General features: G+C 50.5%; 1 protein-coding gene across 12 annotated transcripts in view; it reads left to right on the top strand.

The window, feature by feature from the left end:
- The first annotated feature begins 6,648 nt into the window (after positions 1-6,648).
- The window catches only part of ZNF362 (zinc finger protein 362), a 49,224-nt gene continuing 32,834 nt past the window's right edge, over positions 6,649-23,038 (top strand). Inside the window, exons 1-3 of one of the 12 annotated variants that reach the window (XM_034753156.1) lie at positions 6,882-7,003; positions 8,522-8,594; positions 9,090-9,174. In XM_034753156.1, coding sequence (XP_034609047.1) covers positions 8,582-8,594; positions 9,090-9,174 — 98 coding nt within the window. In that variant the 5' untranslated portion in view covers positions 6,882-7,003; positions 8,522-8,581. The other 11 variants (XM_034753160.1, XM_034753158.1, XM_034753162.1 and 8 more) reach the window with 11 other exon arrangements.

Genomic DNA, 23,038 nt, shown 5'->3' with positions numbered 1-23,038 from the left:
AAACTGGGAGGAGTGGTAGATACGCTGGAGGGTAGGGATCAGATACAGAGGGACCTAGACAAATTAGAGGATTGGGCCAAAAGAAACCTGATGAGGTTCAACAAGGACAAGTGCAGAGTCCTGCACTTAGGACGGAAGAATCCCATGCACAGCTAAAGACTAGGGACCAAATGGGTAGGCAGCAGTTCTGCGGAAAAGGACCTAGGGGTTACAGTGGATGAGAAGCTGGATATGAGTCAACAGTGTGCCTTTGTTGCTAAGAAGGCTAACGGCATTTTGGGCTGTATAAGTAGGGGCATTGCCAGCAGATCAAGGGATGTGATCCTTCCCCTCTATTCGACATTGGTGAGGCCTCATCTGGAGTACTGTGTCCAGTTTTGGGCCCCACACTACAAGAAGAATGTGGAAAAATTGGAAAGAGTGCAGTGGAGGGCAACAAAAATGATTAGGGGTCTGGAGCACATGACTTATGAGGAGAGGCTGAGGGAACTGGGATTGTTTAGTCTGCAGAAGAGAAGAATGAGGGGGGACTGCAGATGGCTCTGTTTACCTGCAAGTCTCCACTGCATATGTGTGGTTCAAGTCCTGGAGGAATGGAGGGGGGCTCACAGGACATGTGATCATGTCACCTGAACTGGAATCCATCTTTAACCTGGTGCTTTTCCATTTAGAGGGAGGTGTGGGAACCCAGAGAGAGACAAAGGATTCCCACCTTGTGCCAAAGGTATAAAAGGGGGTGGAACAGAATAAAGGGTCCCAGTCATGTGGAATCCCCTGCTAACAAGGTCTGTAACAGGGGAAAGGATTGGGCCCAGACTAGGAAGGAGTCTAGTCTGTGAAAAAAGCTTATTGGAACATCTCTGAGGGTGAGATATTATCTGTAATCAGTTTCTTAATGCATTAGGCTTAGACTTGCGTGTTTTGTTTTATTTTGCTTGGTAACTTACTTTGTTCTGTCTGTTATTACCTGGAACCACTTACATCCTACTTTTTATACTTAATAAATCACTTTTGTTTATTAATTAACCCAGAGTAAGTGATTAATACCTGGGGGAGCAAACAGCTCTCTATCAGTGTTATAAAGAGCACACAATTTATGAGTTTACCCTGTATAAGCTTCATACAGAGTAAAACGGATTTATTTGGGGTTTGGATCCCATTGGGAACTGGGTGCTGGAGATAGGTGACCTGCTGAGCAGTTTTTGGTTAAAGTCTGCAGCTTTGGGGGCGTGGCCCAGACCTGGGTCTGTGTTGCAGCTGGCTAGTGTGTCTGGCTCAACAAGGTTCTGGAGTCCCAAGCTGGCAGGGAAAACGGGCTCAGAGGCAAATTCAGCACAATAGGTGACAGTCCCAAGGGGGTCTCTGTGACTGAGCCCGTCACACTCCCGTCTTCCAGGACTTTTCAAAGATAATTGCTAATGGCTCAGATATCTCCTCAGTCAGTTCCTTGGGTATTCTAGGATGCATTTCATCAGGCCCTGGTGATTTGAAGACATTTAACTTGTCTAAGTAATTTTTTACTTGTTCTTTCCCTATTTTAGACTCTGATCCTACCTCATTTTCACTATGTTAGATGTCCATTCACCACCAACCTTCTTGGTGAAAACTGAAACAAAGAAGTCATTAAGCACCTCTACCATTTCCACATTTTCTGTTATTGTCTTTCCCCCCTCATTGAGTAATGGGCCTACTCTGTCCTTGCTCTTCCTCTTTCTTCTATTGTATTTTTAGAATATTTTCTTGTTACCCTTTATGTCCCTAGCTAGTTTGATCTCGTTTTGCGCCTTGGCCTTTCTAATTTTGCCCCTACATACTTGTGTAATTTGTTTATATTCATCCTTTGTAATTTGACCGAGTTTCCACTTTTTGTAGGACTCTTTTTTTAGTTTTAGATCATTGAAGATCTCCTGGTTAAGCCAGGGTGGTCTCTTGCCAGACTTCCCATCTTTCCTACGCAGTGGGATAATTTGCTCTTCTGCCCTTAATAGCGTCTCTTTGAAAAACTGCCAACTGTCTTCAATTGTTTTTCCCCTTAGATTTGCTTCCCAAGGGATTTTACCTACCAACTCCCTGAGTTTGCTAAAGTCGCCTTCTTGAAATCCATTGTGCTGTTCTCACGGGTCCAAACTGTGCCCTCGGGAAGGGGGAGAATCCAGCCTTCCGATTGCCCCAACCCCCAACCCCTAGGTTTCGCCACAAGGAAGGCAAAAAGCCCCAGCCAGTCTGGGGATATGGAGAAAAATTCCTTCCCAGCCCCAAAGTGGTGACAAGCACAGCCCCCAGCCCCCTAGATAAGGGATGGAGGGTGGGATGCCACTGGAAACCAGCAAACAGGAGATGGCCCTGTGCAGAGGCTCCTGTCATGGCTCCAACTCTCCTGCCGAATCCCGCAAGACCTCAGGCCTATGCTGAAAGTCCTGTGAGGGCTGGACATCTTGCGGGACCCGGCCCATTCTGTCCTTTTACCCTCTCCCATCGCAGGAGTCAACAAAACACCCGCACGCACACTAGGCTCACGGTCCTCTTAAACCAGCTAGGGCCATAAAAGGTAACAAGAAAACATTTTACAAACACATGAGAAGCAAGAGGAAGGCCCAGGCCATAGAGGGCAGGACAAGAGGCCCTGGGTTCAAACTCCAGCAGAGCAGATTTTGATTAAATCTCAGAAAAATCTTCCTAACTGTAGGAACAGTTGGTCAATGGAGCAGATGCCTCGGGAGGTTGTGGAAGCCCCTTCACTGGAGGTTTTCAAAAGGAGGCTGGATAGTCACCGGCCTTGGATGGTTTAGACACACAGGGGGTTAGACTAGATGACCCTTGTAGTCCCTTCTTATCCTCTGGGTCTATGATTCAAGCACAGGGCAGACCCATTACTCAATGAGAAGGGAAAGACAATAACAGAAAACGCAGCAATGGACAAAGTGTTAAATGACTTTTTGGTTTCAGTTCTCCCCCAAAAGGGTAGCAGTGACCAGACGGCTCACAGTGAATGGGGTAGGATCAGAGGGAAAGAACAAGTGAAGAATTACTGAGGTTATGTCTTCACTAGAGGCTCTGCGCTGTGCCGCTGCAACGCTTCAGTGTAGACACTCACTGCAGTTACGGGAGGGGTTCTCCCATCGCTGAAGTCAATCCACCTACCCACGAGACAGTAGAGAGGTCAATGGAAGAATTCTTCTGTCAACCTAGCACTGTCTACACCAGGGGTTGGGTCAGCTTAATTGCATCACTCTGGGGTGTTGATTTTTCACACTCCTGAGCGATATAGTTGGGTCAAACTAACTATTTAGTGTAGACCTGGCTTTAGACAAGTTAGATGTCTTCAAGTTGGCAGAGCATGACAAAATATATCCTAGAATACTTAAGAAACTGGCTGAAGAGATCTCTGAGCCACTAGCAATTATCTCTGAGAACTCATGGAGGACAGGAGAGATCCCAGAGGACTGGAAAAGGACAAATATAGTACCTAGCTATAAAAAGAGGAATAAGGACAACCCAGGGAATTATAGACCTTAGCTTAATTTTGGTACCCAGAAAGGTAATGAAGCAAATAATCAAACGATCACTTTGTAAGTATCCAGAAGATAGTAAGGTGATAAGTAAAAGTCCACATTTGTCAAGAACAAATCAAGTCAAACCAACCTAATATCCTTCTTTGACGTGGTAACAAGCCTTGTGATGGGGGAAGCAGTAGATGTGATTTATCTCGACTTTAGTATGGCTTTTGATACTGTCTCACATAACCGTCGGAGAAGCAAACTAGGGAAATATAGCCCAGATTAACCTACTATAAGGTGGGTGCACAACTGGTTGGAAAATGGTACTCAGAGAATAGTTATCAATGGCTCACAGTCAAGCTGGAAGGGCATAATGAGTGGGGCCCCACAGGGATCTGTCCTGGGTCCGGTTCTATTTGATATCTTTATACATGATTTGAATAATGGCACAGAGGATATACTTGTAAAGTCTTTGGATGATACCAAGCTGGGTGGGGTTATAAGCACTTTAGAGGACAGGATTAGAATTCAAAGTGATCCTGACAAATTGGAGAAATGGTCTGAAATAAATAGGATGAAATTCAATAAGGACAGATGCAAAGTACTGCACTTAAGAAGGAACAATCAATTGCACAGATACAAAATGGACAATGGCTGCCTAGGAAGGAGTACTGCAGAAAAGGACCTGGAGGTTACAGACTAAATATGAGTCAACAAAAGTAAAGGACAACGTACTACTGTTGCAAAAAAAGCAAACATCATTCTGGGATGTATTAGCAGGAGCGTTGTAAGCAAGACATGACAAATAATTCTTTCACTCAGGACTGGTAAGGCCTCAACTGGAGTACTGTGTTCAGTTTGGGGCACCACACTTTGGGAAAGATGTGAACAAACTGGAGAAAGTCCAGAGGAGAGCAACAAAAATGATTAAAGGTGCAGAGAAAACATGACCTGTGAGGAAAGATTGAAAAAACTGGGTTTGTTTAGTTTGGAGAAGAGAAGACTAATGGGGGGACATGATACCAGTCTTCAAATACCTAAAAGGTTGTTATAGAGAGGAAGGTGATAAATTGTTCTCCTTATCCACTGAAGACAGGAGAAGAAGTAATGGGCTTAAATTGCAGCAAGGGAGATATAGCTTAGACATTAGAGAAAACTTCCTAGCAGTAAGGATAGTTAATCGCTGGAACAAATTACCTAGGGAGGTTGTGGAAGCTCCGTCACTGGGGGGCTTTAGGAACAGGTTGGACAAACACCTGTCAGGGATGATCTAGATAATGCCTAGTCCTGCCTCAGTGCAGGGGACCTGGCACAGTTCCTTCCAGTCCTACATTGCTATGATTCTACGATTTACAGACTAACCAGGTCTTCTCTAGCCTTACACTGAGATTCTGGCAGGTTTGTTCTTATAAAGGTAGTACTTGATCCCTGAAATCCTCACTTGCCTGAGGAAGGGTTTGCTGGACTGGAGCGCTGGATGGGGGACTGGAGTAGTAGAAATGTGATGGAATATATCCACTGCATAGTGATCAATAGCCATATTTTAAAGGCGATTTAAAAATATTTTGACAAAATAAAATGCCCCGTGGATTAAAACATTTCGTATCAAGTGGCAGCTGAGTGGAGACTCAGAATGGGATTCTAATAATATTTTGTGCTTATCCAGCACTTTTGTATTCATTCTGGATGTCCAACTCCATGCTCAGTCCACTATCCCACAGCTGGAGCTGTGAGCATGCTGAGAACCTGAGAAAGACATTGAAAATGCTCCAGCGAGCAAATGGAAACCTATCTTTCTCTCTGCCACAGTGAAGTGCATGCAATTACTTTGGTCAGAGACTTTCCCAAAGGAATTGTTTAAACCTTATAAAATAAACTAACGCTACCCTGCCTGCTCCATGCCCACCCACCCTCAAAGAATGCCCCTCTGAAAACTACCCCATGTGGACAGTAAGCAGGACACCCGTGAACAGTAGCAAAGCAGCATGTGTGGCCCTGTACAGAGGAAAGGACCCATTTGGAAGCATGTGGCTGCAGATGGGCACAGAATTTTACTCTTTTGAACATAACTTGTCATGATTCTCAACGTTCTTGCTTAGAACCTGCCTATGAAGTAGCTAGGACATTCTTTGCACTAGACAATACTAAATAACAAAGCCAATACAATGCTAATGAATAACAGTGCACAGATATTGCAGTGATGGAAATGTAGATAGAGAGAAACTGATTCAGTCTGTGGCCCCAATCCTGCAAGGAACTGCACTTGGGGGGAGGGCCTGTGCTCATGTGACGCATAAATAAAAGTGGATGGGGCTTTACATGGGCTTGCGGATTTGCTTGCCAGGAGTGACTCTGCAGAACCAGGGCCCAACTCTCTATCCAACTTCCAAGCAGGTTCTAATGAAGAACCAGGCAGGGAAAATTACTTTAAAATTGATGCAAATTACTCTGACTATATCTTTCCAAACAGTAAGAGAAGCTGGGACAGTGCCAAGAAGGGTCTTTCATCGGGACTAAAACAGGCAGCATTTTCTCATTTTTCAAATAGAGCTGGGGAATATGGGACAGGCCACCTGGGTTCTATTCCCAACATTGCCACTGACTCCCTGTGGAGAAAGCGCTTCAGTGCCTCAGTGTCCGCATCTGAAAAATGGGGATAAGAATTATTCTTGTATATATTGGTGATGGACCAGGACCCCATAATGCTAGGTGCTGTACAACACATCACAAAGCGTGTGTTTGCTTCCTCACTTTGGGAAGCACTTTAAGCTCTGCAGAAAAGAGGGGCTATTGTCATGCAAAGTGTCGTTATCGTGGCCTATCAAGAGAGGAGGTGGAGAACTGTGTACAATCCCGGCTTCCCAAGGCTCTGTGGGTGGCTCGGCTCTGGCTCTAGGGCCAGGAAGGGAAACACTGGGCAACTTTTTGGGGGGAGGGGGGGAATAGCGAAGGAGAGTCGAGAGACTGCGAGGGGGCCCCAAGGCCACCCTGCCCAGCCCTGCGCACTCTGCCTGGGCACTGCCCGGCGGCAGTCCCCCGCTCCTCTCGGCACACAGCAGCGGCTCTCCCCCTCTGTTTTCTTTGCCAAAGGCTCCCTCCCCCATCTCTGATTAGAATATTGTGTCTGCCCATTTTTGGGAGCTCTTCCCCAGACTCCGGAAGGAGGGATGGGGGGGGAGGGGGAGAAAAGGAGGTTCCCAGACACCACAAAGAGGGAGGAGGAGAAGAACCCCCCGAAACCTCCCTTGCAAAGGAGGTTCATGCACTTCCTACCGCCTCGGCTCTAGTGGTGCTTTGGTGCTTGCAGAACCCAGAAGTGAACAGCAGGCGACCCGGAAGGTTTGAACTAAGCCTTTAACACACAGCAAAGCCAGAAAGACCATCCCAACCTCGGCTTTGGGGCGGGGGGTGGGCTGGGGACAGGGGGTTTCTTTTTTTTTTTTTTATGTCTATTTGCCAAAAAACCAAAACAAAATCCAAAAAACCTGCAGTTAAGGCAAACCAAGGTCTGTATGCAACAACCCTCCCCCCAGGAGAGCAGTGGTGGTGGTGGTTGGGGGGCTCCCTGCTCCCAGCAAAGAAAGGAGCATGGAAGGGGGAGCCGCAAAGAGAGGGGGGATTTTTTTAAAGATGGGGTCGCAAGAAAAAGTTGCATGTAGTTTTCTGTCGCTCTTGGTCTTCTTTGCAAATTGCAATCGCATGTCAGTTTCCAGCGAGCGCTGCTGGGTTCGGGCTGCGGCTGCTGGAGTCTAGCGAGAGGAGGGTTTTAGGGTCTTCCCCCCCTCTTTTTTTTAATCTGATGCATGCATTTGATCCCGATGAGTGTCGGCTGCGTGGGGGGCTCTGTCTTTTCAGTGCCCCCCAATGCACTAAAGCCTGGGCGGGTTGAGGAGGAGGAGGAGGAGGAAGAGAGGAAGCTAAAGGGGGGAGCCCATTTTCTTCCTTGCAGACGGATCGCTGGCTGGATTGCAATTTGCAAAGGGAGCATGATTGTTGGTATAGGAAGTGTCTGCTTTTTTTTTTTTTTTTTAAAGCCGGGTTATTCAAAAAACCCCTTTGGTGCAATTCTCCGGTAAACAATGATTCATGGGGCTTAATGCAAATAAACTGATTGCAAACGGAGCTTTCCCTTTGCACTTTGCAGCTGCCTGGGTTTTTTTTTGAGTGGCCAAGCCTCAGATTTCTGTCTTTTTTTGCAGATCTGCAGAATATGGCGTCCCTGTCCTGTTTTAAAAATAAGCCAGGCTGCCATTTTTGTTTTTCTTTTGTCTGAAAATTTTAATAAAACTGTCTGAGAATGTGGGAGAGGCAGCTGAAAGGCAAAAGGGGCACCTAAAGGGGTGGTTTTTTCTTTGCTTTGCGTTTTTGTGTTGTTGCAAAGATCTTGCTTGCACGGGGGGGATACAATGTAATTGGACTTTTAAAAAAGGAAACAGTCAAACATTTCTGTGGGAGGGGGTTTAAGATTTAAAGTTAACTTATGCAAAAGTTTTTTTAAACAGCCTTTTTAAAACAAAAACGCAATGAAAAACCCTGCTCTGTATTTTCTCTTTTTCCCTTTGGATTATTTAATGGAAAAGTTAATTGAATCTGAATGTAGCTATTTTTTAAAAAACAGATGGTTGTGAATGTTGCATGTTAGTTAAAAGGGATTCCGGTTTTTGGGGTGGTGGTGGTGAAAAAGTGTTTTTTTTATATTTTGATAGAAAGCAATTTATAAACGGAATGTTTAACCAGGAATATTTTGCAATTGCACTTTAGCAGGAATGTAGTGTTTTCAGAGTGTGGAATCTGCAGTTTTAGAAACTGACACAATTTTTCGTGCCGTTGTACAGAGAGGTCTGTGCATATGTGAACATGTATTTAGTGTGTGCTATCTATGTGCATCGTGTGCACATGCATTTACTATTTATACAGGCATAATTTTAAGTACATGTTGGATTGTACATACAGTCCGTTCTAGAATATTTAAAAGAGAGTCCGACTAAGAGAAGTATTCTAGGATGTAAATGCTTTATTTTTAGAAAAGCTGCTCATTCAGAAGTATTGTACAGAGTGTAGTCAAGAGCACACATCCTTCTCAGATGCTACTGTATGGTTAGTGTTGCACTTTTATTTGCTGCCTGTCTTGGAAAAGTGAAGGACAATTTCTCAAATGCCTGTTTGAGCTGCTCTGTTACTGTTGCTCTGTGACTGATAGCAGATGGGTCAACGAGAGGCCTCTTAAAAGTCACATTTTGGGGAAGAGGCAAAAGTTTTTTAAATCCTGATTTAGAAGATTGGAGGGGGGTGGATGGAATCTGGCCCAGCCCTACGGCTGGTTCTGCTTTTGTCCAAATATTCCTAAATAGTTTAGTCCATCCCTGTTCCTGGGATAACTCCTCCGACTTCCATGGAGCTACTACAGGGAGAAATTTGGCCCTTTGTTTATTTTCTCTAAAGAGAATGCGGCATTCCCACGGATGTGTTAGTTTGGAGGCAGTATCTGTTGCCCCAGGTGTGTCTTCCTGGGCTCATTTTGGGGGTGTTTTCTGTGTATTTGGGATGTGTGTATTGGGGTGTGTGTGAAGTTGTCCTCCTTGTCCCCTATAGAACAACACCTTGCGCGCAACATCTGTGCTCTGCTAGCTCTGGAGATGGACAGATGTCAGGGGAAGCACCGACAGTACATACAGAGGTGGGCGCTCTGAGTTATGCTCAATGACAGATTTCTGTGTGTCTTAGTAACCCACCAAAGTGCATGAAGCTGTTCGAAAGTAGGGCTGTGACAAATCAGACCCCATGTCCATGCTGGAGATCTTCCCAAGCCACCCACATGTGGACCTTGGTGAATGTCCATTGATGGCTTCCTGCTGATTGCTGGATCCTGCCCCTCTAGAAATCCTTTTCATTGTAAGTCTGTGGATTGTTCAGATGTTGATCCCAAAACAGTCTGAAAAAACTACTTGGAATGAAGCGAAACAACATCTTCCTCAATAGCAGAAGTACATCAAACTGCAAGTTAGCCATCAGCACGTCTAAACATTACCCACAAGTGCATGTGTGTATAATGTCTGTCTGTCTGTCACAGAGCTGGGAATCAGTGGACGTGGGTTCTAATCCCAGTTCTGCTAACAACTTCCTGTGGGACCTGAGCAAGTCATTTAACTTCTCTGTGCCTCAATTTCCCCACATGTAAGACTGATACAGGGATACTTACTTGTCTTTTTGTAAAGCACCTCGAGCTCTCTGGATGAAAAGGGCCTCTACAAGTGCTACGTGTTGGTGTTCTTATCTATGCACTGTGCAGCTGTGGAAAACTACCGTGCTGCGTCTACACACCCTGGTGCCAGATAACATGGTACTATAACATCACCTGCTGTCCTGATTTCTGCTGTCTCAGCAGCGAGCATTTGAAATCTGATGTGTCCAAAAGACGCTTTCCTAATTAGCACAAAAACTCTGCGTATAGGGAACTTTTTATGGTGATCCAAATTGCTAACGAGGCCTGGTGCCCAGAGCTAGACACTAAGGTGGTGTGGACTTCTTAGATGGCTTTGTTGTAATGTTCAGGGCTTAGACAGGAGTTTTACCTTCACAAGAGTGTGATAGAAATGCCTGTGTGTGTGTGTGAACTTTCCAGGGAGCACTCAAGGGAGAGAACAGGGCTTTTGCTTTGGCAGAGAGGGCGTTCTAATGAAGGTTTCCCTTTGGCCTGTGCACTCTGATGACGCTGCTTTTACACTTCATTGTTGGCGTGGGGTGGCGGCATTATTTATTTCTGTTACAGTAGCACAGAAATAACACCTTGAGCGTGATGCACCCTTGCTCTGCCATTCTGCTCTGAGTGTTTTACACCCATGTTGCATTATAAATAAATCTATAAAGCATAACTCACCGGGGGCAACTTTGCTGATAGTAGCAGTGATGGAAGCACCAGTGTAGACAGGGCTTGGGTGCTTTTAGTGGCCTATTGTCTGACCTTGACAGTACGGTGATAGCCAACCTTGCCCTGTTTGTACCAGTGTGTCTGCTCTTGCCAGTGGAGATGAGCCAGAGGGAGTTGGTGTGAGGTCTGGGGTTAGGCCGCAGTAGTTCTTAGATCCTTGCTTTGTGATCTGCCGTTCTGGAGTGGAAAGGCACAGAATTCCAGTAACATCTCTCCTGGTGTAAGTCACTTTCACTCTAGAAATCTTCCCTGGTGTGGACTGTGCCTCCAGCAGAGCTGGTTGGTGCCATGCACTGATCTTGTTAGGGGACGTGCAAGTCTGGCTTTGGGGCCTCAAGCTGAGACGGAGCTGGGCAAATGCTCTGAGCTTTGTGGCTTTGCTTTTATTTTAGTCTGATCCTCTCGATGGGGCCTGTTGGTGTCTCAGGTTCCCCTCAGTGGTTGCTGAGTCTTGTGGCTATTGCAGGTCACCCTGCCAGCCTTGCGCTGTCTGCTGGTAGAAAGGGTCTGGTTAGGCCTCTGCTTTCTCCTAACTATTCACCACCTGTTGGATGCCTCCTTCTGCCAACCCCAATGCTTTGACACTGGCGAATTCAACCCAGAGCGTGATGCGGCAGGGAAATGCATTTGAAACACAAGACCTCGCCATTCAGTTGTCTCTTGCGCTCAAGCCTCTGCGTTAGAAACCCCGCAGCTGCGTCAGCTCTTAGGATGGTGGCCCTGAACTGGGCTCTTGCCCTGGGTGCCTCCATAGCTCTGCTAACTAACCAGCTTCAACCTCTGGCTGCAGATTTTCCCCATCTTTTGAACGTGTCAGAAGCAAATGCAGGAATCATGCTGCATGTGTTTCCCTGGGCCTTGATTTTCCTAATACACAGTGTGGGCAGAGACCTGGCCATTTCACCCTGTGATTATTGTAATGGGCTGGATAGTCACAGTTTCCCAGTGCAGGCGCTGACACAATTTTCCATATACACGTTGTAAGGGAGGCCCTTCGCCTCAATTGTACCTTTGCTCCTCGGGGTGGGTGTTTGTTTTCTCTCCTGACAAACGGTGCTGACGGGGTGGGAGGGGGTCTGGTCACTCGCACATTGTAAGAGTCACAGGTCATCCTTGAAGTGGCTGGGAGCCCGTCTTTTGCACAGCACGCGTTCCCGTTCCTGTATTACAGGAAGCCGGAGTCCGTGGCGGGGCCCTGTTGCGCTAGGCACCACTCAGCCAAAGAGAGAAGCGTTGGCTCCCGCTCTAGAGGGCGCTCTTAGTCTCTCCGTGATTTATGAGGTGTGCACATGGAGAGGGCAGCTCTTCTAAGGCTCTGGAATTAGAGGTGTCAGTGCTGGTGTGACTCCGGATTAACACAACCATCAGTGATGGGTGTAGCGTGGGCAGTACTGTGCAAGTTCCCCCAGACTCCTTCAGTCCTGATCTGCAGCTGTCCCAGCCTGGGTGCCTCACGCTGCCCCGGGAATGTGGGCCTCTGCCTGCCAAAGGGGCGTTAGTGGCTGGAGCAGGAGCATGGCCCGGTGGTGAGGGGGCCAGCCTGGGACTTAAGAGATACGAGTTGAGCCTCTTTGTGCCTCTATTCCCCTCTGTACAGCAGGGAGGGTGATAGTAGCCTGGCCCTGCCTCACAGGGGGTATGAGAACAAATCCATTAATGCTTGTGAGGTGCTCAGTGATGGGGGGCCATGGGAGTGCCCAAGGCAGACAAAATCAGTGCCTTGTCCTAGTCCTGATGGGCCATCTGCAGCAGGTGAGTTTTCTCGCTAGCCTGTGTTTGGGTTAGGGATGGGTCAGGCCTCCAGTCTGGGCTGTGATCCCCCCAAGAGCTGCCCTGTGTGTGTTTGTTTTTAAAAACTCTCCCCAGAGGTGCTGGAGAGCTCTGGCAAGGGCTTGAAGAGCCAGTATGCTGGCAGCAGGCTCACGTACGTGCTCAAGGCTGCCCAAGGGGATGGGCTCTGGCTTTGGGGCTTTCCTGATGTGTATGGTACACTTGTGGTGGTGGCCTCCAGAAGTGAGGGAGGGTGGGTGACAGGGTCCCCTCGCCTCTTGTAGGGGAACTGCTGAAGACCTCTGCATTGCCCAGGGGCTGGGAATGCCCCCAGCTGTCAAGGAGGAGGTGGGCGCATGAGAGGGGGAGGGAGTTTGTTTTGGGGCTTTTGTCGGCTTTGATCAGGAAAGGAAATCGGAATGAAAACACCTTCAGGGGGCAGAAACACAGGGCTTCGTTTGGTTCCATCTTTGGTGAATTCTTTTCTGGTGCAGGATCCCCACGATTGCTCCTTCCGAAAAGTAAGATCTTGAGGCTGGGTTTCTAGACTCGCCTTCCCGGGTTTTCTGGCTGGGATTCTAGTTTTGGTTTGGGGCTTGTTTTTTTTTGCCTTCGTGGCTGTTATTCTTTCTGGTGTCTCTGCCTTGGTATACATTCCTTCTGCATGGGAGAAGTAGGGTTGGTGTGTGTGTAGGAAGAGGACCTCATGTGTGATTTCACACCCATTGCCATGGAGAGCTGCACGGTGTCTCCTCAGCAGCTGCTTTCAGGAGGCCACGAGTTCCCATTGCAGAAAGGGCTTCCCAGTGCCAAGGCTCCCTTGGGGAGGCCAGTTCACTCCCAAGGTGAACCATTCCTCCCTGGGGCTGTCCGCAGGGCCTTGTCAAATGCTGACTGCCGAAATCATGGCACTGTGCAAAACATGAAAACCCTGATACAAATCCCCATCCGGAGAGTAGCCCATTCCCCCCCCACTCCCCATCCCACTCACTTCTGACTTGGGCAGAACAAGGAGGGAGGAGAGTGAATTTCAGCCCGTTCTTCCTGGGGTTCCCCTAGTGCTTTACATGGAGTGAGGAGCTGAAGCCCCACAATGAGGTAAGGTCACAATCGTTATCCCCATTTTATCAATGGGGAAACTGAGGCACGGAGCAGGACAGTGACTTGCCCACGGTCGCACAGTGAGTCAGTGGGAGAGCTGGGAATGGAACCTAGGAGTCTTCTGTCGTAACCACTGGATCAGTCTCTTCTTGGGTAGGGTGAGAACTTGCGGAGGGTGTGAGTGGGTGTGGGGAGAGAGAGAAGGGACCGAGCTGATGGATGGAGTGCAGAGAAAAGGCTGCAAGAGATGTGTTGGCAGTGCCAGGGGGACACCTGCTTTGGGATATTCGGAGGCCTGGCGCTGGCTGGGAGCTGGTCACAGGAGCCCAGTGCTGCTGTGGAGGGGAATGGGGTGGTAGCTCGCTTGGCTGCCCACTTGTTTGTGGTATTGCTACTGGCTTCCGGGGCTCTTCTTCACCCAGCTGTGCCCACAGCAGGGGGCAAACAGGAGCATCTTTGAGAGCTGACAGGTGGTGCTTTGGGCACTGGCATTTAAATGGCACATGATCTGCTGTCAGTGAGTTAGCCCCGTTCCGAGTCCCAGAGAGAAGCCGGACCAGTGCTTGTTCAGACCTGGCATCTCAACGTCTCCACAGAGATGGGACTCCAGATTCCATTCTCCCAGCCCTACAGTTTTACATCCTCCCTTCTTTCCCTGGACTGGCTGTGGCCTGGGGTTGCTGCTCGCTAGCAACTCAGTAGGTGGCTCACCCCCTCCCCTCCGGAGCGCTGTGCCGCAGGAAATCGCGTTGGAGTCCGTGCTGAACAGCTCCTGCATGGTGCCCGGGGATGCTCTGTTGGCACAGGGCTGTCTTTTGCATGGCAGGCTAACTAAGGTCTGACCCCTTCTGGCTGTTAAAGATCCCATGGCACTTTCCCCAAGAGCGGTGTGTTTAGTCCAGGTGTCCTGGCCAGACTGCAGCTGGGATAGTTTCTCTCTGCCTCCCTAGATCCCCCTGCAGCTTAAAACAGATACAGTCTCTTCCTTCCTTGCCCCAAACTGTAGTGTAGGGCTACTGGGTGCTGTTAATCAGCTGCCACATTCCACCCCAGAGGTGGCTGCATGGGTCAGTGGTACTGGTGTCTCGGCCTCTACCGATGTGCTGACTCTGCTGGCCAGGAGCGTACACAGCCATGTGCTGCCTTGCGGTTTCCATGAAAAGAATCTCTTGTTTCTTTTTATTTCAGCAAAGACGAGACAGAGGGGGCTGCAAAAGTAGAGGAGTCCCCGATAGAAGTGTAGCTTGTGTTAACGGCAGTGGTAGGAATTGGTGAAGGCTAGTGTGCTTCTGGGACTGGGGCTTTTGCCCGCCTGCACCAGGAGGGATCGTCCACCTCCGCCAGCCTGGAGCATCATCTACACGTCTCCCCAGGCAGCTGCGGCCACCTGGCTTCTGAGGCCAGCCTGTGAGTACTGAAACGCGAGTGCACATAACGTCTTCCCTTTGCGGGGCCGTGACAGGTCCCCCTGCTGCCGCTGCCTTCTGAACCCCTTACCAGGGCTCCATCCCCCCCCCCCCCCCCCCCCCCGGGCCATGCAGATCCCCTTGTGCCAGCTGCTTTCCACGCCCTCTTGCCTTGGGGCTTCTAGTCACACCGCTGCCCTAGGGCTGCAGCAGGTCCCCTCTGCTGCAGCGGCCTTATCTGAACTCTCCTCCCACCCTGGATCCATGACTTCCACCCAGGCTCCATAGCCTGGGGCCACCAGGGGTCCTCTCCTACGCCCTGCCTACAAACCATGCTCCTAACTCCAGGCCATGTCAGTGCTGTTTTCCACGCCCCTTTTCTCCCTGCCACCCAAACTCCCTGCGGCTACCCTAGGTTCCCTCTCCCCAGCTGTTGCCCTGTCCTGAGGGGCTGGTTTTGCTCTGTCTGTTATCCCCGATCCCGGTGATGCAGGTAACAACCTTGGGCTTGGGGTCTTTAGCTCCCGGGGTGTTTCCCCCATCAGAGTCCAGGCCCTTTTGCAGCAGATTCCCCTCTGATGAGATGGAGCCTGAAACACGGCCCCCCCGCTCCCCTCCCCAGTCACTGATTGAAGCCCCGGGAGCAGGTCTGTGCCCTTGCCCCCCGGGTGTCTGGGTGAGGCATAGGGAGGCGAGATCTCCTGTGCCCACCTGTGCCAGGCCTGGGACAAGTATCTGTGCTCTCTGGACTCTGGGGTTTGAACGCGTTTTCATCCAGCGATTCCTACTGGCCCTCTGCTTCAGGAGCATCCTGCCCCCAGCTTGCCCTCTGCTCAGCAGAAAGATCAGCCTCTTTCTCTAGGGAGCAATGCTGTCCCCTTGTGATGGGGCCACTCCCCCCACGGGCTAGAGCCTGCAGCCTCCACCCCAGCACGAGCTCTGCTCTCTGCAGGGGCAGCCACGTCTCCCCCGCACTGCAGCTTCCCCCATGTCCTGGTGGCTGCCACCGGAGAGTGCCGGCCTTGCCCGTGGCCCCTGTCTGGGAGCATCTCACGGGCAGCGAGGACGCCAGGGCCCCTCCTCCTGTGTGTAGGGAGGGGCAGGAACTGAGCTCATAGATGAGCCACTCGGGAGCCATGGGTGAGGGACAGCTCAGGTATCTCTGGTACCCAGGAGTCCCCCGCAGGCAGCTCCCCATGCGGCTCTCTTCTGCGCGGCTAGTGTCCTGCACTGCTCTCTCCGTTAGTCCTGCCTCCCGCTCCGGGGGACCCTGGGGCAGCCGACAGCCAGCAACCCGGGAAAAGAACCGCTCGGCACCAGCGTCAGCCTTTCCAGCAGCAGGGCTGTTTCCTGCTGTGCCTCCTTCTGGGCGGTAGCAGCAGATGCAGGCTGTGGGCAGGAGGGTGGCTCGGGGTTGGGAGTGAGGAGGCGAGAGCCAGGGTCCTACAGGGTGCGCGGAGGTGTCAGCAATGCCGCGTCTGCCTTGAGAACAGGCAGGGTGAGGAGTTGATTGCTTGGTGGGTGAGAGCTTACACGCCTGTCTAGGCCTCGCTGTGCACACCTAAGTGTGTGCGTGCTTGTGTCTGCTTTGTGTTGTGCGTGACCCTGCCTGACTCTGAGTGTGCACCTGTGTGTGTGCATCTCTCTGCCTGTCTCTGTGTGCCTGACTGCCTGGGCTTGGCCCTGCGCGTGTCTCTCTGCCTGCCCGCTCCCCTGCGTGTGCTGTAGGCAGAGGGTGCATGGTGCCGGGCGCGGGCCAGGCCAGCTATTTGGGGCAAGACGCCTCCTTAGCCCATCTCTCCTGACTGCCAGTGGAGTGGCAGGAGTCGCTTTTCAGAGCAGTCAGGTTTTAATCTGAACCTGCGGCCCGGAGCTGGTGGCCGGTGTGCCCTGCCTGCATGGTGCTGCCAGCGGCGGCGCTGGGTGTGGGCGAGAGAGGCCGAGGGGGCGCTTTGAGCTGCGGCATCTCCTGCAGGCCTGGGGGAGGTATCTGCTGCAGTGCTTCCCACCCTTCATCATTTCCATTTTAATGGCTTTTTTTGCTGTGTGTCAGCTTCCACTTTTCATATTTAGCTGGAAATAGAGAGAGGGAATTCATATATTTTCCATCTGTTTTATTTCCCTCTAGCCCCCCCAAATCCCCCCCCCCCCCAAATCTAAGCTGAGCCTGCATCTTTCCAGCCTGTGGGGGAGGGAGGGCAATCCCATCTGTTCCAAGTGAAACACTGTACAATAGAGCTGGGACAGAAATAGATTGCTTGACATTGTTGTTCTTTTTTTATTCTTCTTCTAGGCAGGTTTGTAGATCTCCAACCATTACAGGTTTGGCCTTCGTAGCAGCAACACTATTAAAGAGACCCCCCTTCTAGGGGCAGGCCCGGACAGCAAGCCTTTTGGAGGGTCTTTCTCTGTTTACAAAGGCTGTGTCTTCCTCTCTGTAGATCCTTTTTTTTTTTAAGTTGCATTTTAATCTTAAAAAAGCTGCCACCAACCCCAGTGTTTACAACCAACCCTCCAATAATAAATGGCAGTCTTTGCAGCCTGGAGGTCATTGGTCACCCCACAATAACATACTGGTCTGCTCACTACCAGCTGTCTTGAGAGATCCTGCAAAGCCAAGCTTGACTCCTGCAAGCCACCCTACAGTAATAGATCGGCGGAGGTGGGGAGCGGGTCTTGGTGGTGGAGACAAGTTTCCATGTCAGGGTGGTGTGGCGGTGGGAGTGTGTGAGTGTGCAGCTCAGAGCCGCTCCTGGAGTGTAAGCCTTTCCATTCTGACGGGCTGATGCTGTCCTTAGCCAGTCACTCTCTGCCCAAAGGTGATTTTTATTGTGGTTGAAAGTTTGGGCAAAAATGGTTCAGCTGTTTCTGAGTCATGGAAAAATTATACAATTCGATCCTTGTTTTTAAGAGGCTGTAACGTGAACAGTGTTGGCACATCAGCAGGTTGGGATCGAAAAGTGAAATTCGACCCGGGGAGAGTCCCTAGGTCTGACTTGTGCCTTTCAGAGGTGTGATGAAAATCCATTTTGATTTGGCTCAATTATAAAGCATTGAAAATACACATGATGCGTGCATGGAAATCTCTTCATGACAAGGGTGGTCTGACAGTTGTCCTCTCTTGGCCCTGTGCATTGCAAAGCGGGGTGAACTCTTAGGTCTTGGAAGGTACGGATGGAATAAGGCAGCGTGATGTGAACGTGTGCCGAATGAGATGCCGCTCTGATTTGTATTACGGTGCCACCTAGAGGCAGCAATTGAGATCAAAGCTGTGTTGTGCTAGGTGCTGCATAAAGTACATGGCGGTTTTGGCTCCCAGGAGCTTATAGTCCATACAGACAAAACAGGCAGAGGAGAGAGGAAGGGGGATTATTCCCGTTGTGTACATGGGGAATGAAGGCACAAAGCCCTTATTCCGCAAAGAATTTAAACACGTGTTTAAAGTTAAGCCAAGAGATTGAAGGCTTGAGCCTGTGCTCATTGAACTCACTGAGAAAGCTCCCATTGACTTCAATGGATCAGGATCAGGGTCTAAGTGACTTTCCCAAGGTCATTCAGTCTGTGGCAGAGCCAGGAATTGTGCCCAGGTTTTTGGAGTCCTAGGCTAGTGCTTTAACCAAGATACGATTCCCAGAATGTAAATGTCCTTCGATGGTGAGTGCACATCCTGTGCTAAGCAGAATCACCTGCTGCTCACTCGCAAATCCCTCTACACTGTAGACTTCTCTGTGTGGGTGGGATCGGGATGGGGCGGGGGTGCCCTTTGGGAGCAGAGAGCTAGGAAATTGACTAAATGAAAATCTAGTCAGAGGATGTTAAGATTGTAAAGTGAGGCCTCGGCAGTCAGGAAATGTCATTGTAAAGGTTGTCCCTGCTCCCTTAACTCTTCCCGTTATGATAAAGGCTCTAATTGCGTAACCACATGCCATTCATTCCTCAGGACCCCTGCCCAGGGAATGAAGCAGGATCCGTAGGGAATGAAGCACAGGGAGACAGTGGATCTGTGCCTTATTTTGGGTCAAAATCTTTGTAACAATCTGGAGTCAAGTTAGTGAAGCTAAATGCTGGTATAACTGAGAGTGCATCGGGGCCCTCTGCAGACAGCAATGTGTTTGGGGTCTGTTCCCTTCGGTGCTCTCCTTCCCTGCTGAGCCCTGAACGGCGATGTCGGCTTTCTGCCTGAGGTACAGCATAGACCATTTCAGCTCCCAATACGGCTTTCTGAAAAGTTGTGCCCAGGGATTGAAAAAAGTGCACCAACTAACCCAAAGGCTGAGGGTACCTCTGCCCTGCAATCGGGGATGTGCCTGCAGCATGTGTAGACATACCCAAGGCAGCTTTCATCTAGCTCGCGGGAGTACCAATAGCAGTGGAGCTGTGGCAGCACGGACGTCAGCCTGGGACCCTGGGTACCTTCCCAGGCAGGCAGCCTCTGCTATCCTGCTTCACTGCTGTCAGTACCCAAGCTAGCTAGATCAGGTCTGCCTTCCTGTGCTGCAATGACACCTCTGATTGCTGTGTAGACATAGCCAGACTCTACTAGCCAGGGTGAAAAGTACCTGCAAGGCCACTCCCCTGCAATCTAAAGGAACAAGGGTCTATCCCACAACTTCCCTTGCATGAGCTGTCCCATCCTAACTCCCGTACTTAGTTGCTCTGGTGCACAGGTGTTTGCAGAATCAGGCTAGGGATAGCTGTGCGCTGAGCTGTAAGGGTGGCTGTCAGCTCCCTGTTTAATCATTCCCGTTACAAAGCGTAACTCCTGGGAGGGTGGGGTGGATGTGTTCCCAATACAGGGGATGAGCGATGTGCTGATGAGCTGCAGAGCTGATGGAATCCCAATTTTGCTAAGTAAATTATTTGCTAATAACAGTGCAATTGGCTGAGTAATATAGGAGAGTTCTGCGGGGCCATCCCCCTGTCCTGTGTCCCTTGCACCAGAAGGAACCTCTTCTGGCTTCACTCCATTCTCTCCTGTGGAGTATCTTCCAGCGGTGCCCTCCGTGTCTCTGCTTTTCAGTCTCTCTCCTGCTGCTCCCTTATGGGCCAGTTTCTTAGAGCCCCAACCAGGTGTGCCCGGAGCAGCAAGGCATGAGCTCCTATCGTATGGCCGCTGGGCACTCTCTGCTTGCCTGCTGGCTGCCCGTGCCCCCAGGGGGACATTGTGGAAACTGGAGATTGCCAGCGGTGTAGGGAAATTGTAACTGGGCTACCTCTCCTTCGGCTACAGCTCCTGCCTGGAGCCCAGGAGCGGGGTTGGCATAGGAAACGCTGTGCAGCCTTTGTGAAACTCAGGATCTGCTCCCCTGTTTCCCTGTCTGCCTTTTCCCTTCTCTACATTGTGCATGGTCCCTCCTCCCTTAGCGGTAGTGTTACTTGCTTGTGTTATGGTTGCACCTAGTGGGCCCAGTCGGGATCAGGTCTCATTGTGCTGGAGACAGGGTACATTGGAGTTACCAGACTGGATCAAACTAGGGTTCCACCTAGCCCAGGAGCCTGGCTCTGAGAGTGGCCAGCACCAGCTGCTTCAGAGGGAAGAAACTCTGCAGTAGCAGCTATGGAGTAACCTGCCCCCAGGGGAAGCTCCCTCCTGACCCCCAGTAGCGCATGCCCCAAGGAAGGAGTGTTCATATCCCTTCCAAGTATTTTTTAGTATTTTTGGTTCTAACTCCGATTGTCCTTTTATCCCTATAAATGTCTAATCCCTTTTTGAATCCTTCTAAGCAACTGACCGTGACAATATCTTGTAGCAGTGAAAGAAGCAGAGAGTCCTGTGGCACCTTATAAACTAACAGACGTATTGGAACATGAGCTTTCATGGGTGAATACCCACTCCTTCGGGTGCACGAAAGCTCATGCTCCAATACGTCTGTTAGTCTATAAGATGCCACAGGACTCTTTTTGCTTCTTTTCCAGATCCAGACTAACACGGCTACCCCTCTGATACTTGTAGCAGTGAGTTCCACAGGCTAATTGTGTGTTTGCAAATACAGGACATGGTCCCCGCCCCACAGCGGTCAAGTTACGACAAGTCAAACAAATGGGCTAAACAAAAGCAGAGCAGAGAGATTATGGTCACTAGCGGACAAGATGAAACCCTGTCCATTTTTTAAAAAGTTTATTTATTTTTTATTTTTTTTATTTCCTACACGCTCTGTTTCTCTGCTTTAACCTGCCTGTCTCTCCCTCCCACTCTCATGCCCACTCACGCAGAGGGCTGGGAAATTTTACCAGACACCCAGTCGCCACAGGATTAAATCTGCCACCCTCCCGTTCCAGGCCCTTTTAGCTGTTGTGAGGATAGGGTGGTGGCTTTCTGGTGGCTGCTTAGGGCAGGTACTATAGTGCCTATGTGTCTCTAGTACTCCTTGCCCTTCCCAAGCAGAGTGAAATTGACCTGATTTTTGTCAGTTTCACAGTTGCCCAAGCTGCCTGCCCAGTTCTGAATAGGGGCAGCGAAACTGCAGCTTTGGTTAGTTTGCACTCAGCTGTAACTTGGCAGAGTTCTGAGCAACTGCAGAGGCACTGGAGCTGTCTGTCCAGGGCCGGCCTTAGGATTTATGGGGCCCTACGCAGTATTATTAAATTGGTGCCCCTATGCTCCACTGAAGGTGGTCCCCAGCCGGCGCTGCTGATCCCAGTGTGTTGAGTGGGCACAGCCACCGCCCCGCCTGCGGACCCCCAGAGCCCCCTCCCCATATTGCTGACTCACACACGCAGTGGCTCAAGGCCGGCTTCACGCTCTCACATGGGGGCTGCATCTTGCCATAGCCCACAGCCCCTCGCCACTCCTGGCTCACCACGAGCATTGTGACAGGAAGTACCAAGCAGTAATAGCAACAACAATAATACGTGTGTGTGTGTGTGTGTGTCTGTTTGTGATAGAGACAGAGAGAGACTGTGTGTTGGAGGACTGTGTGGCCGAGTGTGTGTTGGGGAGTGTGAGACTGTGTGTGTGACAATCTGTGTTGTGGGACTGTGGGAGGCAGAGTGTATGTGGATGTGAGAGCCAGTCTGTGTGTGAGAGAGACAGTGTGTGTTAGGAAAGTGTGAGAGACAGCGCACTGTCATTTTAAGCCCCCCTTCCTCCCTCCCCCGCTCAGCCTGGCTCTTCCCCCCCCCACCCACGTGGAAGTTTTGCTCCTGTCCTGGCCCCGGGCCACCCCTGCCAGAGACTGAGTGGGGCAGGCAGGGTCCAGGGAGGGACTCCACTTTGGGCGGCTGTGGGCCGGGCTGTCGCGCTGCTCTGGGGCTAGGGCGACAGAGCCAGAGGAGTGTGTGTGTGTGGAGGGGTGTTGGGGGGGGGGGGAGAAAGAAGCCCACCACCCCAGTGGGGGGAGGGGCAGGAGAAGAGAGAAGTCCAGCCATGGTCAGCGAGGGGAATGGTGCCCCAAATTTTCGGGTGGCCTACACAGCCATGTATGCTGCGTATGCCTAAGGACGGCCCTGTGTCTGTCTGCAGACTCAGGCAGACATGGCTGGATTGGACGTATTTGGTTCAAATTTAGCAGGTTTTCTTCACAACCACAAAGAGTAATTTTCGTAATGGAATCTGAAGTTCTGCAGCAGTTTATGGTGTTGCCTGGGAAAGTTTCTGACTCAGTCTGTCTAAGCATCTGAAAACACTGTGTGCGCACGTGCGTGTGTGTGTTTGTGTTGGGGGGTGTTTGTCTGTCTTGGTAATTTTTAGCTGTTGCCTGGCCACCAAGCAAACGTTACAATTATGAGTGGGCCTGGTTCTGTGACCCTGGTCTGAAAGCAACTCCCGTTGCAGTGTTGAAAATCACTTGAGAAGCTCAGGCCCAGTGGGGCAAATACATTGGTGTCAGCTCAGAATAGTGCCATTGAAATCAAAGCCAGGATCTGGCCCAGAAAGTCTGGTTCCCCCTTGTGGGGCCTGATCCCTGCAGCCCCTCATGACCTCGGTGGGAGCTGCATGTGGAAGGTGAAGCTGAGCAGGCACTGCAGACGTGCATTCGGCACGGTGCGTAGGGCTTGGTATGGGCTCTGCACTCAGGATTGCAGGGCTGTGCCCACACATACTGCTGGGTTTGCAGCCTCTGAAGCCCTGAACAACCACAGCTGCCACTGGCTTCTGCGGTAGAAACTCAGGACTGTTGATATTTCAGCAGTAGCAGGGCTGGGCCCTTGGGCTCCAGTGCGTCACGGGTGCTCAGCAGTTGCAGGACCGAGTGCATAGAGCAAACGGAAAGGCATAATCTGGGCAGAGCGGTCACAGCGGCAGAGTGCCCCGGGGTGTGAGGTCATGTGGGGCCAGGTAGCTGGACTGTGAGTGGCTGGGATGTGGGAGTGCCTAGAACTGCCCTTTCCCAAAG

The sequence above is a fragment of the Trachemys scripta genome, chromosome 19, assembly GCF_013100865.1.
Source record: "Trachemys scripta elegans isolate TJP31775 chromosome 19, CAS_Tse_1.0, whole genome shotgun sequence".
Taxonomy (NCBI): domain Eukaryota; kingdom Metazoa; phylum Chordata; order Testudines; family Emydidae; genus Trachemys; species Trachemys scripta.
This window is presented reverse-complemented; position numbering and strand designations above follow the sequence as displayed.